This window comes from Budorcas taxicolor, chromosome 7 (genome assembly GCF_023091745.1).
Source record: "Budorcas taxicolor isolate Tak-1 chromosome 7, Takin1.1, whole genome shotgun sequence".
Lineage (NCBI taxonomy): Eukaryota > Metazoa > Chordata > Mammalia > Artiodactyla > Bovidae > Budorcas > Budorcas taxicolor.
The window spans coordinates 43,180,630-43,194,896 of record NC_068916.1 but is presented as its reverse complement, the minus strand read 5'-3'; the positions used below and the strand labels follow the sequence as shown (position 1 = coordinate 43,194,896).

At 59.9% G+C, this 14,267-nt stretch overlaps 1 protein-coding gene across 1 annotated transcript; it reads right to left on the bottom strand.

Moving 5' to 3' along the window:
* Positions 1–435: 435 nt before the first annotated feature.
* ARHGAP45 (Rho GTPase activating protein 45) lies at positions 436–12,497 on the bottom strand. The gene is made up of 23 exons (XM_052643835.1): positions 12,396–12,497; positions 11,385–11,715; positions 8,392–8,535; positions 8,107–8,191; positions 7,936–8,008; positions 7,690–7,756; positions 7,434–7,571; positions 7,290–7,354; positions 6,989–7,099; positions 6,837–6,917; positions 5,049–5,237; positions 4,687–4,824; positions 4,406–4,596; positions 4,163–4,287; positions 4,003–4,086; positions 3,767–3,871; positions 3,482–3,654; positions 2,977–3,165; positions 2,746–2,883; positions 2,288–2,514; positions 1,994–2,204; positions 1,225–1,333; positions 436–848 (listed from the first exon to the last, which is right to left on the bottom strand). Exons 1-23 carry the CDS (start codon positions 12,495–12,497, stop codon positions 436–438), a joined length of 3,489 nt encoding a protein of 1,162 aa, XP_052499795.1.
* Between the last annotated feature and the right edge of the window lie 1,770 nt (positions 12,498–14,267).

The window sequence follows — 14,267 nt, the reverse complement described above, 5'->3', positions numbered from 1 at the left end:
GAATTTCTATTCACAGCTTCCCCTGCCGCCCCAGGCCCAGCAAGGAGCTGGAATCATTGCTCAGGCCACTGCTGCCAGAGGCAGGCTCAGGTTGAAGACTTTATTGTATGCAAAAGGAAAGTACATGTCAGAAAACTCCACTGTAGGTAACACCAGTGTCCAAACCCGCTCTTCTGTAAAAGCCAGGCTGTCTTGAGGCCAGCCGGCCCACTGTCCACAAGGCGTCCAGCCCTCCTCCCAGGTGCCCTGTGACCTCTTTGGCCTGGCTCAGGGTGGGCAGGGTCCTCCATCCCAGCAAGTCTGAGAACGGGTGTGCAGAGGAGCACAGGCGGAAGCTTCTGGGAAGGTGGATCAGTAATGCCCTGGCCGCTGTGGCCGGAAGGAGAGGCCTCTCAGTGACATGTCCACAGGGGCAGGACCTGCCCGCTACCCCAGCTACACAAACTCCGGCTGCCTCTTGCAACTGTTGCCCCCTACCAGCCGCCCACCACGCAGCCTCACAGCTGGCAGCCAAGCTGCAGCCACATTGTTGCACCGGTTGGTGGCGTTGTACTGGCTGGTGATGGTGCACTGGCTGGTGTTGTTGCACTGGTTGGTGTTGTACTCGGAGAGCCTCCGGGCTGACTCCTCCCCAGGGGCCTCCCAGGCCCCAGGCCCGTACTCCCCGGCTGTGGTGCCCAGCTGCTCTTCGCTGCCGCTGCGGCTGCCCTGACTGCCCTCTGTGCCTGCGTCGCCGCCCTGCCTCTCCAGAAAACTGAGCCGGTGCAGTGCAGCCCCACTTGCTGGGGACTGCAGGTCTGAGGTCTCCTCCAGCTCTGAGTCGGAGTCGTTGGAGGTGACGTGGGGTTCTGAAAAGTCCAAGGGAAAGGGACAGAGATACAGAGGGACAGATGGACAGCCTGTGAGCTGGGGGTGGAACCACTGGGCATCCGCCTCTGGTGACACCAAGAGGCTCCCCCACCCCCCCAGCAGGCCTGTCTCCCTGCTCAGAACCCTCTCAAATCAGGTGCAGGGTCTCAGACACTTGGGGTTGTTTCCATTTCTGGGTGCCTGTTTCTTGGACCTGGCAAAACACCTTGAAAGGGTATCTCTTTGCAAGGGTTTGTAACGGATTAAAGACAGGTGACACTTGTGTCCGGGGAAACAGTTCAGTCTGCAGCCCTTGCCATGGACCCACTACATCACCCACCATCTGCCCAGCACCTCCAGGGCCACCCCACTCACCAAGGCCCCCATCCTCAGCCTCCTCTGTCAAGGGAAAGGCCACACCCCCGCTGCCCCCCAGGTACGGTGCCTGGACCACCACCTCGGGTCGCTGGCTGGATACCCCATCCTGCAGAAGCAGAAGAAAGGTCAGGGAAGCACCACGGTTCTGGCCATGCCACGTTCCATTTATTCTCTTATAAGTTAACCAAGTAAAAACCCTAAATACCATTAACACCCGCTGCAGCTGAGCATATGAGGGCCCTCAGCCCCCATCCTGCGTCTGGACAGGCTGAGCTCATGCAAAGGGGGCTGAGTCCCTGGGGACACCAGCACTGGAGCCACTGTCCTGATGCTACAACCAGGCATGTCCCCTCCACAGCCTGCCTCCCCTAAAGGCAGCTCATGAGGGGTTAAAGATGTGCAGTGGAGACTGAGTGTGGGACCCAATGCTGCCTGGAAATAAGACCCTCTACCAAGGAGAGCAGCAGGCTGGACACAGCTGAACTGTGTGGGAGCCAGGACACAAGGACAGGCTACAGCGGGGGCAGAAGTGGGAAACCAGAGGGGCCAGGACGGCTGGTCGAGTGCAGGTTCCATCCACAGATCTGAATCCACACTTCACCCAGTTCTTTGCTTAAAATGTGCCTTGAATGCCCCGGACAGCCCTGTCCAAGCCAAACATCTCCCAGCAGAGCTCCCTGTCTAGTCCCCCCATAGGTGAGCAAGGTTCCTAGCCCCCACCATGCTCAGAGCCCTGCATCCCTTGTCCAGAGTGGGCAGCCCTCACCTGGCCCCCTGGGGCCTCTTCAGGCTCCTCCTCGAAGACCAGGCTGAAGTGGGTGATGAGGGTCTCCACGATGCAGGCCTGGTGGGGGTAGTCCACCAGCGAGGAAAGGGACACGGTGGCCTCAGTGGGCCGGGGCCGCAGCAGCGTGGGCCCAAACACAATGCCCAGGTTCCCTGGTGTCATCTTGTTGTCCTGTTCCACCTCCACGATCCTGGCGGGTTGTAGGGTGCAGGGGCAGGTGTGAGCAGCTCCCAGGACCCCGCCACCCTTGACCCTGGCCAACTCGGCCCTCACCTGCGAAGGTGCCGCATCAGGTACCGCAGTGTGGCCCAGTTCTCCCGAGGCAGGTCCCGTAGGAGTTCCCGCAACCGGCCTGCCATGGCCATGGCTGCAGCCTCGCTCTCTGTGGCATCCGGCCGACCCCGAGATGCTGCCTTGGCCTCGGCCTCGGCCTTCAGACTGTCTTTGGCCATCCCCACAAGCTCATGGTAGAGGCGGAAGGAAATGAGCGGCTCAGGCAGCTGCAGGGTGGCAGGTCAGGTGTGGAGGGTCAGTAGGCCTGGCCCACAGACTGCGAGTTCTGCACTGGCCCCGCCCTTGACAGCAGCCCTGCCTCTAGGTACAGGTCCCATCCACTCAATACTGACCACGCCCCAGCTTAGCAACCACGCCCCTTCCTAGCGCTGGTCACGCCCCCAGCAGGCTCCCTGTACAGCCTAGGAATTGCTCTGCCTTGTCACCATCTATCTCACCTGGCGCAGATAGAGTTTGAGGACATTGCTGATGTCATGGGGCGACGCTTGCGACAATTCCACCAGCTCCTTGCCATTCTCGAAGGCCTGGCATAGCTTCTCTACACGTGTCTTCACCCCATTGACCCGGTAGATGCCCTGTGGAAGCCTGCAGTTAGCAGGGGCCCATGCCTCTCCCTCCCTGTGCAGTCCCTTGGCTGGAGTCCCCGCCGCTATGGCGGCGGTGGTCACCTTGGTGCGCAGCGCCCGCTGCTCAATCTCAAAGATGCACTTCTTGATGATGAAGGGCACGCCGTCGGGGGTGCTGCGGGCAGCATGGCTGAAGTCCTGGCCAAAGAGCTGCAGACGGCCCTGCAGCTTCTTGTGGCCGCACTGGATGGCCAAGGTCTCCAGGCACTTCTTGTGGCAGGCCAGGCAGCACTGGGGGTGGGCATTGTGAGCAGCCCTTCCTGGCTCAGGTCCAGCTCAGACACCCCTGGCTACATCTCCTGCCTCATCTCAGTGCACGCACGCGCACACACACACACACACACACACACACACACACACACACAAACACCCCACCCTACCCCACCCCTGACTCCCCGCCACAGTGCAGCTTCTGAAATGGTTTTCACCCTTCAGCCTGGGCTCCTCCCACTGCTCTGGCCCCACCTCCAGACCGCAGGTGCTCTCTCCCCACATGGGATGCACATCCAGGTGCCTGGCTCCCCTGGACCCGACCGGGACCACTCACCTCCTCACACTCAGCACCCTGGAAGTACACGTAGCTGTTGCATTCCCGGCACTTGGCCGGCGTGCGGAGCTTCCGAAGCCGGTGGGTCCGGGCCGCTTTGGACAACCCCACGTGGCGGAAGGGCCCGCTGGGCATGGCCACAGGCAGCTCTGGAGTCATGCCATTGAGGTCAGCTGGTGGGGAAGGGGGAAGGTGGTCAGTGTCACCAAGGGAGGCAAAAGCCAGACCCACAGAGAGTCTCCAAATCCCTCCTTCCCCCACTGCCCCCTTCAGAGGCTCCCTCACCCTGATCAAAGGCTGACGCCCCTGCACTGCCCTCCTGGTCGGCCAGCTCCTCATTGGACGACATGGTGCCACAGGAAGACATACGCTCGAACTTCTTAAAGTCCTCTGAGCAGGAAACAGGGTGTCAGAGACTCCCCCTGCACCCCCACCCCTGCTGCCCACTGCACAATGAGCCCACTGAAGCCTGGGATGGGTTGCAGCGTTCCATCTCCCACTGACCCAGCAGGCCCCTTCACCTGAGCCAGGGCTGGGGTCCAGACTGGCCTCTGAATCCGAGATGGAGATGGGCCACGACTTGTGTACCTGGTGGCCCCGCCCACCTGTGAAAGAGGTATCCCCAGTGAAGGTCTGAGGGGGGCTGCAAGGGGGCCACGTCCACCCCCTCTTGGCACTCACTCCTGCGCTCCTTGGCAATCTCTCCCTCGCTGGGCCCACCGTCCTCCGGGGGGCTACTGGCAGCCTCTGCCCCCACAGCATCGCTGACATTGAAGCTGCTTTTCCGAGTACGCAGGACTGGGGACCTGGTGGGACCAACAGCCAAAAGGAGGGGCCGTGATGGGGGTCACAAGGGCTCCCTGCCCCCGCCTTCATTTCAAGCAGGGAGTCTGGCTCCCTGGGCATGCACAGAAGGTAGTGTACCAGGCACTGGCGGACACGTGGGGCTCGAAGTCGTAGTGCACATCAGGCTCCTCGCCGCGCTGCAGCTGGCGCACGTGGGAAGCATACTGCTGTCCTGGGTCGTACAGCTTGCTGCTCTCATACAGCATGTGGAAGTGCACGGGCAGTGGGGCCGTCTGCGTGTGCATCATCTGGTAATAGGAGATGGTGGCCTGTGGACGGGAGGGAGGTGAGCGCTAGCAGTCCTGGCACCTGACAGGTAGGTGCTCCGCCCAGCTCTCCAGGGGAGCCCCAGTGCGCACCGACTTGATGGTCTGGTCGCTCTGCCGGATGACCTCCTGGATCTGCCGTAGTGCCGTCACCTTGGTATCCTCCAGCTCCTGCTTCTGTGTTTTAGCATCAGCCACGCATGTACGGTATGTGGCCATTGCTTCCTCTGCCTGGGGTGGGGGCAGGAGGTGGGCGGTTGCCCAGGGAAGCATTAATCCAGAGTTCAGCCCTCAGGGCATCTTCAGGTCCCACAAAGAAATCAACTAGGTACAAAAGGATGGGAAGGCATTCCTGCCAGGAGGCAGAGCCTAGACAAGGGACCAGAGGTGGGCAGTTCTGTACAGGGCATGAGGATCTGTCACCATGGGCCTTGCCCTCCATCACTGGCCCTCACCTTGTTCTTGGCCTCCTCCTCCAGGCGACGACGCTTATCCAGGGTCTTGGAGGCTGCACCCCCTGCACCGGGCCCAGTGCTGGCTTGCTCCTCCTCCGCCTTGGCCACCAGGAAGCGGGCCTTGTCATGGTCCTCGCAGCGCTGCATGTAGCCCTGCTTGGCCTTGCGGAGATTGGACTCTGCCTCTTGCTGTGGGTATGGCAATGAGCAGATGACCCCGGTCAGTCAAATACACATAGAGACCTCTACCACCCACACCTCTTGTGCACAGATCCTGTGGCCAGTGAAACAAATGGGACTGATGGTGGAAGAGCAGGAGGTGACACCCATAGTGGGACCCTGGAGCCAGCATCTGGCCTGCCTATTTTACAGCTGGGGAAGGTAACGCACAGCTAAGCTCTGAAGGAGACACCGACATCATCCTCTTGACACCTACACCCACGCCCACCACAGTGACTTGCGCTTTTGTCTCTTTCACTTCCCTTCTTACAGGCGAGACCAGTGAGGTCGCCCAGACAGGAAGTGAGGCACCCTCAAAGAGGACTCAGTTAAAACCCAGTGAGCCTTCTGCGGGCCACACCTTACAGCCTACACCATCAGAAGCTCAAACATATAAGAATTCATATGAGTACTAGTAGAAACCATGGAAGAATTTGTTTAAGAGTAAACATAGCACAGGGAAGGCCTTTCCATATGTGACATAGAACCGAGAAATTATAAAAGGAAAGACTACTACTAATGATCATGGGTTTCAACTGGGAAAACAGGCCAACGGGTTAAATCAAAAATCAAAACAATAAACTGGGGGTGAAGGAATCTGTAACACATATCATCCAAAGCTGGGTTCTCTAATAGGTAGAAAGCTCTGGGAAGTCAATAGGAAACAGGCTACTGTCCAGTCCAAGGCGAACAAAGGATATGAACTGAGAGCTCATAGAAGAGGAAGAGCTTGGTTGTGGCTCTGGAGGTCAGCCTCCCTCTCATCCCCTATGACCCAAGCCATTATCTTTTGGGCACTGATCTGAGATGAATGCTAGGTCACAGGTCTGAGTAACAGGGGCAAAAGCTCATCACAGCAGTGATGTTTGAAACAGCAACAGCTCAACCACAACTAAACTCCATCAATAGGGATGTACTGAAATATGCCATGTGGCTCTGTAGCTGAGAATGCCTAGGTAAGAAAAAGGCAGGAGGGGTTTCACGTGGACTGAGACGGGGCAAGTCCCTGAATGTGGAGGTGTATTTAAAAGATCAGAAGCAGAATGGGGTACTTGGCAAGCTGTCATCAGGTGTGCAAAAGTTGGGGAGAGGGGCATTTGCCAGACATGCTAGACAGAGCCACAGGACTCCACTAACTGGAGCTGGTTTCACCACCGACCCTGTTAACACATCTAAAAAGCAACACAGAAGATACTAGTGCCTTTGGAACTGCCCAAAAAGAGGTGAGAAGAGTAACCTGGAGGAAGAACCTGGAGCATCCACCAGACCTGGATTAGCCCGTTTGGTCTACCCAAGACCTGCTCCTGGCAGCCACAGTGTTCCCCTGTGACAGCGAACTCTGACACTGAGGGGGGCCCCAGGGCCAGGGCCAGGGCCTTTCCTGCCACAGCCTGGAGGTCAGGAGCCTGAAACAACTTGGAGGCAGGACCCGCCTCACGTGGGCACAGGGCACTCTGCCCGATGTTGGCAAAACTCGGGAAATCTTCATCTGGGTGCGTACCAGAGGACTGCACATGCGCGAGCTGGCTGCCCTGGCCCCTCCCAGCCCCCGTGCCCCACCCGTGGTACCAGCTTCCTCTGGGCGCGGTGCCAGGACTCCTTGATCTCCTTCCTGCGCTTCTCATGCTCGAGCCGCCGCAGATTCAGGGGCTTGGGGGAGACAAGTGTGAGTGGGGACCCCGGCACCCTCCATTCCGCCCACCCTCCCAGGTGCAGTCTACCTGCATGAAGGTCTGGGTCAGCAGCGTGCCCACTGCCTGCACCAGGCCGTGGCCGAACTCCAGGTCCTGTTCTAGCGCCAGTGAGTAGATGGACAGGAGGGGCATGTGCGGCTGTGGGGTGGGGCCGGCGTCAGGGTCACGTGGGGGTGGGCCAGGAGCCCCCCTGCTCCCTTAACCGCCCTTGTACAGACTGGAAACCCCTTTCTTCCAGTCCATCCTGGAGGTATTGAGACTCACATCCAGGCCTGAGGAACCCTGCCCGGTGCCCCACCCACCCACACACTCCCCCCAAGTTCCCTACCTCCTGCATGACACTCTGTCTGCAGTTCTGGACGATCTTCTGCAGGCCTTTGGCAAAGTCCATCTCTGCAGGGGAAGGGGTGTGAGGGCAGGGGGGCGGAGGGGCCCTCCAGCCAGACCCCACCCTGCAGGCCCCAGCTCTCACCCAGCGCACTCCGCTTCTCCAGGTAGCCGATGAGGTCCTTCATGTATTTGGCCATGTTCTTGGCGTACTGCAGGGCAGCGTCCACGCCCCCCTCACAGCGCTGCAGCAGGGTGTCCACCTCCTCCGGGGACAGGCAGCCTGCAGAGTAGACACCCCTCAGCCCAGGCTCCACCCCGCCCAGCCCTCCCCTGTCCCTGCCCACCCCTCCTCCCATCCACCACCCCAGTTCTCTGCCACTTACTGGGCTCAGACTCACCCGCATCACACTCCTCGCCACTGGGGGGGGCACTCTCACTCCCCTGTCCATACAGGTTCTCCATGGACTATATCAGAAGGAGACAGGTGAGTCCAGCCTGGGCTGGGCCCTGTTTGAGGCCCACCCTGCAAGAGACAATCTCCGCCCTCTGGACAGAGTGAGTGGCCGTGGTCCTCAGAGGGAACAGGGGCACGCACTTGCCCTGCCAGCCTGACCCCAAGCAATATGCAGGCCACCCTTGCTCACCTGGCCTGGGTCCCCAGGGGGCACCGACAGGAGGATGCTGCTGTCCACTTCACCCATGAGGAACTCGGATACACTGCAGGGTGGAGGGGCAAGCGTCAAGGGGCACATGGGTCCACATGGGTCTCCACCCTCCCCCACCCCCACCCGTCCCCAACCCTACCCCACACTCACGTGCTGCTGAAGGAGACGGCAATGGTCTCCAAGGCCTTCTCAAACTCCCGCTTGTCTGACTCATTGTTGCACTCATAATGGAAGGCTAGGGACAGACAAGGATGAGAGAGGTTGGCCCAATCTGTTTGGGAGGTGACCAACCGTGCAACTAATTGAAAGGGGAGCACTGGAGCTGTTGTGTCCATCACACTCCTATGTATCCTTCAAAACCCACTTCAAACATCCCCTCCTTCAGAAAGCCCTCCCAGACAGAAAGCCCTCTGTGTCTTGTCCCAGCCGGCTGACCTTTGACTTTGGCAATGAGGGTGCCAGCAGCCGTGAGTGTCTCCACAGTGTTCAGCAGTGGGTACTTGGAGATGACCTGGCGCATCACACGGAGGGCCTCACCCAGGCACTCATGGGCCAGTGGCCGGCGGGCCTCAAGGAGTTCTGCCAGGTAGAGTGGGTATGAGCAGGGAGGGAGGGAAAGCCTGTCCACCAAACCACCTAACCCTAACACTTCTCTCCCCAGGTGGGGAGACTGAGGCAGAGGTGGGAGAAGGCAACTGCCTGAGGCTCAGTGTGTGACCTCAGGGGGTGGGGTGGGGTGGACTGTCCCTCTCTGGACTGCTGGCCAGGTCGACAAAGGCCAGATGTCAGTCTAGACAGTCCTGCTTAGAACACGCTTTCCTGTCCCTCTAGAAATAAACTTCCACTGTCGTCCAAGCTGCAAAGCTCTGTTCAATTCTCTCCTGGCCCTGCCGGCCTGGGAACTGAGGTTTAAACACCGCATTATCTCTCTCCAGACAGCCATCCTGTGAGGCAGGCCCTGTTATCACCTCCATTTAGAAGGTGAGGAAACTGAGGCACAAAGGGGAGAAGTCATTTCGCAAGGATCACACAGCTTTTCCATTTACAATAGCTCTGAAGATAGAAGGACACTGCCTGGCTTTATCACGAGGGCAGTGGGAAACCATGGAAGGTGTTAGAGCAAAGAAAGGTCAAGGTCAGATCTACATCTTTGAGGGAGGCTTTAAGTGTCCTCCTCAGATATTCTGAACTGGAAAAAAAGCAGAGTGTGCAGGCAGAACATGCACCATGTAGTGGAAACAAAAGTGAAGAAACTTGTAGATGCTGAAGGAATGAGCAGGCCTGCTGACACCCAGGAGGGGCCTGCCTGTACCTCCCCCGCCTGTGTGCTTCTCAGGTGGGGGAGATACTCAGCCTGGGAGGTGATACTCAAAAAAAAAAAAAAAGGAATCTGGAAATAGGTGTCTGATCCCTTTTCAGCACTGAGGACCCCCACTAAATACCACCGACAGGGAGACCCCTATGGCGTCCTTGGCCCCAACATTCCTCGGATTCAGGATTTGCGCCTGAATCAGCGGGGAACTCCGGGAGGCCGGAAGGAGCTTCAGGAATCCGGGGAGGCTGGCCACGCCCCTTCCCCAGACATTCCTCCCAGGCACCCCCACCCCTCGTGTCTCCAGGGCCTCCGCCACCTGCGTCCGCGCAGCACCCCAACCTGGGCAGGTGGAATCCTGGCGAAGCCCAGACATGCCCAGCTCCGCACCGGCCAAGGTAAGCGCCCGGCAGCCCTGTGTCCCCAGTGGGCCGGCAAATGCCCAGAGCGCCACGTGCTCCTGACCAGAGCCTGCACCCCCACACCCCGCCCATTCCCTCACCTCGGGGCCCTGCCTGGCAGCGCACAGCCCTCTGGTCCAGCGCGGGGTGCACCGTCCCGCAGATACACATAGTGTACCGTCAGAGCGCAGGGACCGTGAATGCGCACGACGGACTAGGGTCTTTAATACCGGCTCTTCATCAGCCAAACCGGCTCTGGCCGGTCCGAAGACCCCGCCCCCGCCGAGGAAAGCTCCGCCCCCCGGAGTCTCGAGAGCCCTGGCTGGGGTTCTCGGCTCCCCAAACTCAAGGATCAGGACTCAGACCCGAGTAGACGAGGAGACGTGACTCCATTTGGGATGGGGCTGCCAAGGGCAGACAGGGAAACAGGCCCAGGTACATGGCGTGGGGAGGTGCAGGGAGACCCTGCCCGCATGGATCCCTGCTCTTATTGCCTCCCAGGCTGAAAGCCGTCTGGCTATCCCACAACTACCATTGTAGGCTGAGGACCTCTGGTCACAGCCAGCATCCGTGCAGGACGTGTCGTTGCCCCATTTCACAGATGAAATACCAGGGTCTCCCAGGCCGGCAGAGGCAGCACCAGCATTCAAACCCAAATCCTCTCTACTCCAGGCCCTTCCCTCTGCCCAGGGCTGCCCCAAGGTGCAAAGAGGGGGGCCCCTGCCCTGGCCATTCTCCTGCACAGTGCCCACAGGCTCAGCTCCGCCCAGGCCTGGCCTCCAAGGAAGCGCTAGGATCGGAAAGGAACCGAGATTAGAGAGTTTCCCCAGGAAACAAGTCCAGCTCCACCCCAGGACCAGATAACCCCACAGGCTGACACCACCCCCACAGCAGAGGCTTGGCCAGCAGAGGACCTCCCCATTACAGCCTTTAAAACAGAGGTCCCTCTCCAGGTAGTGGTTGAACCCGGGCTCTGGCTCAGGTGAGCCGGAGTCAGGGGGCCACCCTGAGCCTCAGTTTCCTCATCTGTAAAATGGGCACATGAAAGGAGCAGGCCAGGGTGTTTAGCATGGCCCTGGCACTGCGGTTTCCTGAAGGAGAGATCACAGTGCCCTCCTTGGCTGTCAGGGACAAACAGGAAGCAGATGAAAATAACTCGGCAGGCAGGAAGCTGAGCTGTCAGCGGACGCGTGGAGAAAACGGAACTGCCATCCACAGCCCGCTCACTCCTGCAGCTTACGTGCCGGTCCTGCCCCTCTTCCCTCCTGAGTCTCTCTCTGTCCACACCTCAGCCTGCCTCTCATTCACTTCAGTCCAACATGCAGATCTGACCTTGTTCCACTTCTGCTCTGACACCTTCTATGGCTCCCCAGCACCCTCAGGATAGCACCCAGGGTCCCTCTGCTTGCCATTCTCAATGTCTTCAGCCTTACACATTTCATACACCTGAACCTTATTCCCTCAAATGCCTCTCTACTTTGTGTTTCTATGCACATGACACTCTCTCTACCTCAATGCCTTTCCTTCCTAGTTGCCACTGAACTCCTATTCACCTGTCAGAACCCTAGCTGCAATGTCTTTTTCCACAAAGCCCTCCCAATCACTTCCTTCTGAGCCTCCCCAAGTCCTTCCCCAACTCTGTGCTGACCCCCTAGGTTTTAAGGCCTGACCCTGCCTTCCTCCACCCAGGCCTTGGTGTCCCTGCCAGTTCTCACCATCACGCAGAACACACTCCTTCAGTTTCTCAAGGCCCTCGGCAAAGCGGGCCACATCAGCCAGCAGGTGGGAGATGTCCTCCACGGTGTCTGGGCAGGGTCCCTGGATGGGTGCCTCGGCCGGGCTGGCTGCAGACAGTGGGCTGCGATGGCTGCGGCCCAGTGTCCAAGTGCTGGTCCCCGACAGAGGGAAGCCAGCAGCGCTGGCATGGCGGCTCAGGCTGGTGGGCCTCTTGAGAGTGCCCGTTGCCTTAGCATTCGAGGCCACACTTGGTGGTTCTAGGCCGGGCCCCAGGGACACTGCATCAGCCCCATCTCTCCTAGGCAGCTCCTGGGAGGGTGGGGGGAGCTGGTAAAGCAGGTGCTCCCATCGAGCCCTGCCTCAGTTTCCCTGGAAGTGAAGTGGGGCTCTGGAGGGTCTTCAGCCTGACCCCATAGAGGTCAGAGGCCACAGGTCAGAGGGCTGAGATTTGGTGCCTTGCCCCTCCCACACCTGTTACCCAACGTCCTCTCCTGGAGCTTTCACAAACAACGTCTCTGCCCAAACCACAGCCGGGGTGGGGGAGGGGCACCCCACTTCCGGAGGGAGGGGAGGGAGGGGGGTAAGGGGGAAGGGATGGGGGAGGGCTGGGGTCTCCTGAGCTGTCTCAGTAGAGGCCACTGCAGATGCCTACTCATTGGTAGACACCTCCTCGGTTCCTGTCCTCTGACGGTCCAGCAAACTCCTGAGCCCACAGACACCGAAGGCCCTGTAGATGCCCCCAGGCTTGCACCAGGCCTGTCCCCGTGGGTCTCCTTCCACACTCTGCTCCCTATAAACCTTCTGCCTAACAGCCTGGCTATAGCTCTCACATCTAACGGTGCCTGGAGACCCCAAATTCCCTGAGCCCCCACCTGACAGAGTCCAGGCCCAATGCACTCACACCCTGGTACCCACCCCACCACTCCCTGGACCCCACAGCCGGCACTGGACAGGGTGGGAGGGTGCATGGCCGTCCCAAGGACTCCTACCGTAAGCTGAACGTGAGGATCCCAGCCCATCCTGCGAAGACCCTGCAGTCCAGCCTGGTGGGGGCTGTAGCTGGCTCGTGCCCCCCGCCACTGGCCCAGCATGTCACTGCCCGGCCCTGCCCTGCCGGGCCTGATCACAGGGTGTCCTCCTGTCCCCGTGCTGCCCAGCTGTCGCTCCAAGGTCCCCGCCCGCTCCGTGCTCCCCTTAGAGGCTCACTCACCCCCGAGGGCTGTGGGCAGGGGCTTCCCGCCCGGTTCTTTTTCGAGATAGACGGGGTTTTCATGAGCTCTCTCTTCTTCCTGGAGAACATGGCGGGGCCGGGCCCGAGAAGCCCAAGGGGGCCTGGCTGGGGGAGGTAGGCCAGGGGTCTCCGTGCTACAGCTCCTGGTGTTGGTGGCCTCGGGGCCACATTGCTGCTGGCCACCCCCTCCTCAGCTGTCAGGCTCACGTGACAGGCCCAGCCCTCATTGGCGGGAGCTTCCCCCCACAGGAAAAGGCCTCCGGAGGCGGTGACTCAGACCCGCCCCTGACCCTCCCCAGCCTCAGCCTCAGCCTGCCCCTCTGCACAGTGGGCTCGAAGGTGGGGTCCCAGGCCCCACCCCCAGCTTCCGCTTTCCTGAGCTCTGCGCGTGCACATTCGCCAAGGTGCCCTGCGTGGCGGCAATGACCCAGGCAAGACACCGATGCCCCAGGCACGATCCTGGCAGGGAAACAGAGACTGCAGAGATGCTCACCCCCACTCAGCCACACCCAGATGCACCCAGGAGTGCAGATACCTGAACACAACGGACATGTGGGGACACAGACTTTGATGTGTACTCAGAAGCTACCCAGCTCCACAGATGCAATGGGTACCCTGGACACAGGCACCTGCCTTCCAGTCCTCCCACTGCTCCTCTGTGTGGCCGCCCTCCACCCTTTGGCAACACCCCCTGCAGACCCCAGGGAACAGTGCAGGGTATAGTGGGTTGCCTTCCCTCCATCCATCTCCCATCCCCACCCCTGATTCTACATTCTGGGGATACTCAGCAGGACAGGTTAACCCTAATGCTAACTGCTGAGGCCACCATGCCACCTCCTCCCTCCCTGGCTTGGCCCCCAGACCTGGGGCATTGGCAATGTGTATAGCAGCCCCTGTACCCTTTCCCCCCATAACCACCTCTTCTCTTGGAGACCCCCTAATCTGAGCCTCTTCCCCTCCCACAGTCTTCCTTCCCTCCCCTTTTGGAGTCTCACACCCTCATCCCCTACCCCTTCCTGACCATTGGCCCCCACTGACCTCAGGTGGGAGGGGTGGATCTCCAGGGCACAGGGCACGCAGGCCACAGCACCTCACAGCAAACCCAGTTCTCCAGGCCTGGGTCCATCCACTAACCCATCCCAGAAGGCCCTTGAGGATCCTCTGCCCACCACTCATCGCTCTGGATGCCAAGATCGGGGGGTGAGGGCCGGCTGCAGGGCTGGCTAGCTGGTGGGCCTATGCCTGGTTGGAGGCCTGAAGTCTAGGCCACCCCTTCTGGGCTCCCCCAGCTGCCCCAGACATTCCTGAGCCCTGACCTCATGCCCACTTCAGATCCAGCCACTCACAGGTACCGCCTTCAGGCGCCAGAACTACAGGGGCACTCAGGGGCTCCAGGAGCAGTGTCCAGGCTCTTATGAAGGGCATACCTGCACAGGAGACACTCCCCAGCCATCACACAAGCTTTCACAGCTGGGAGTCCAGCTAGCTGTAGCTAGGTTCACATCTGCATCCACACACCCATTCCAGCACACACTCTATGCCAAGCCCAGTGTCCAGGCACATGTACAGAGCCATTTTGGGATGAATATGCAACCTGACACAGGGACACAGGGACACGGTGCTTCACACC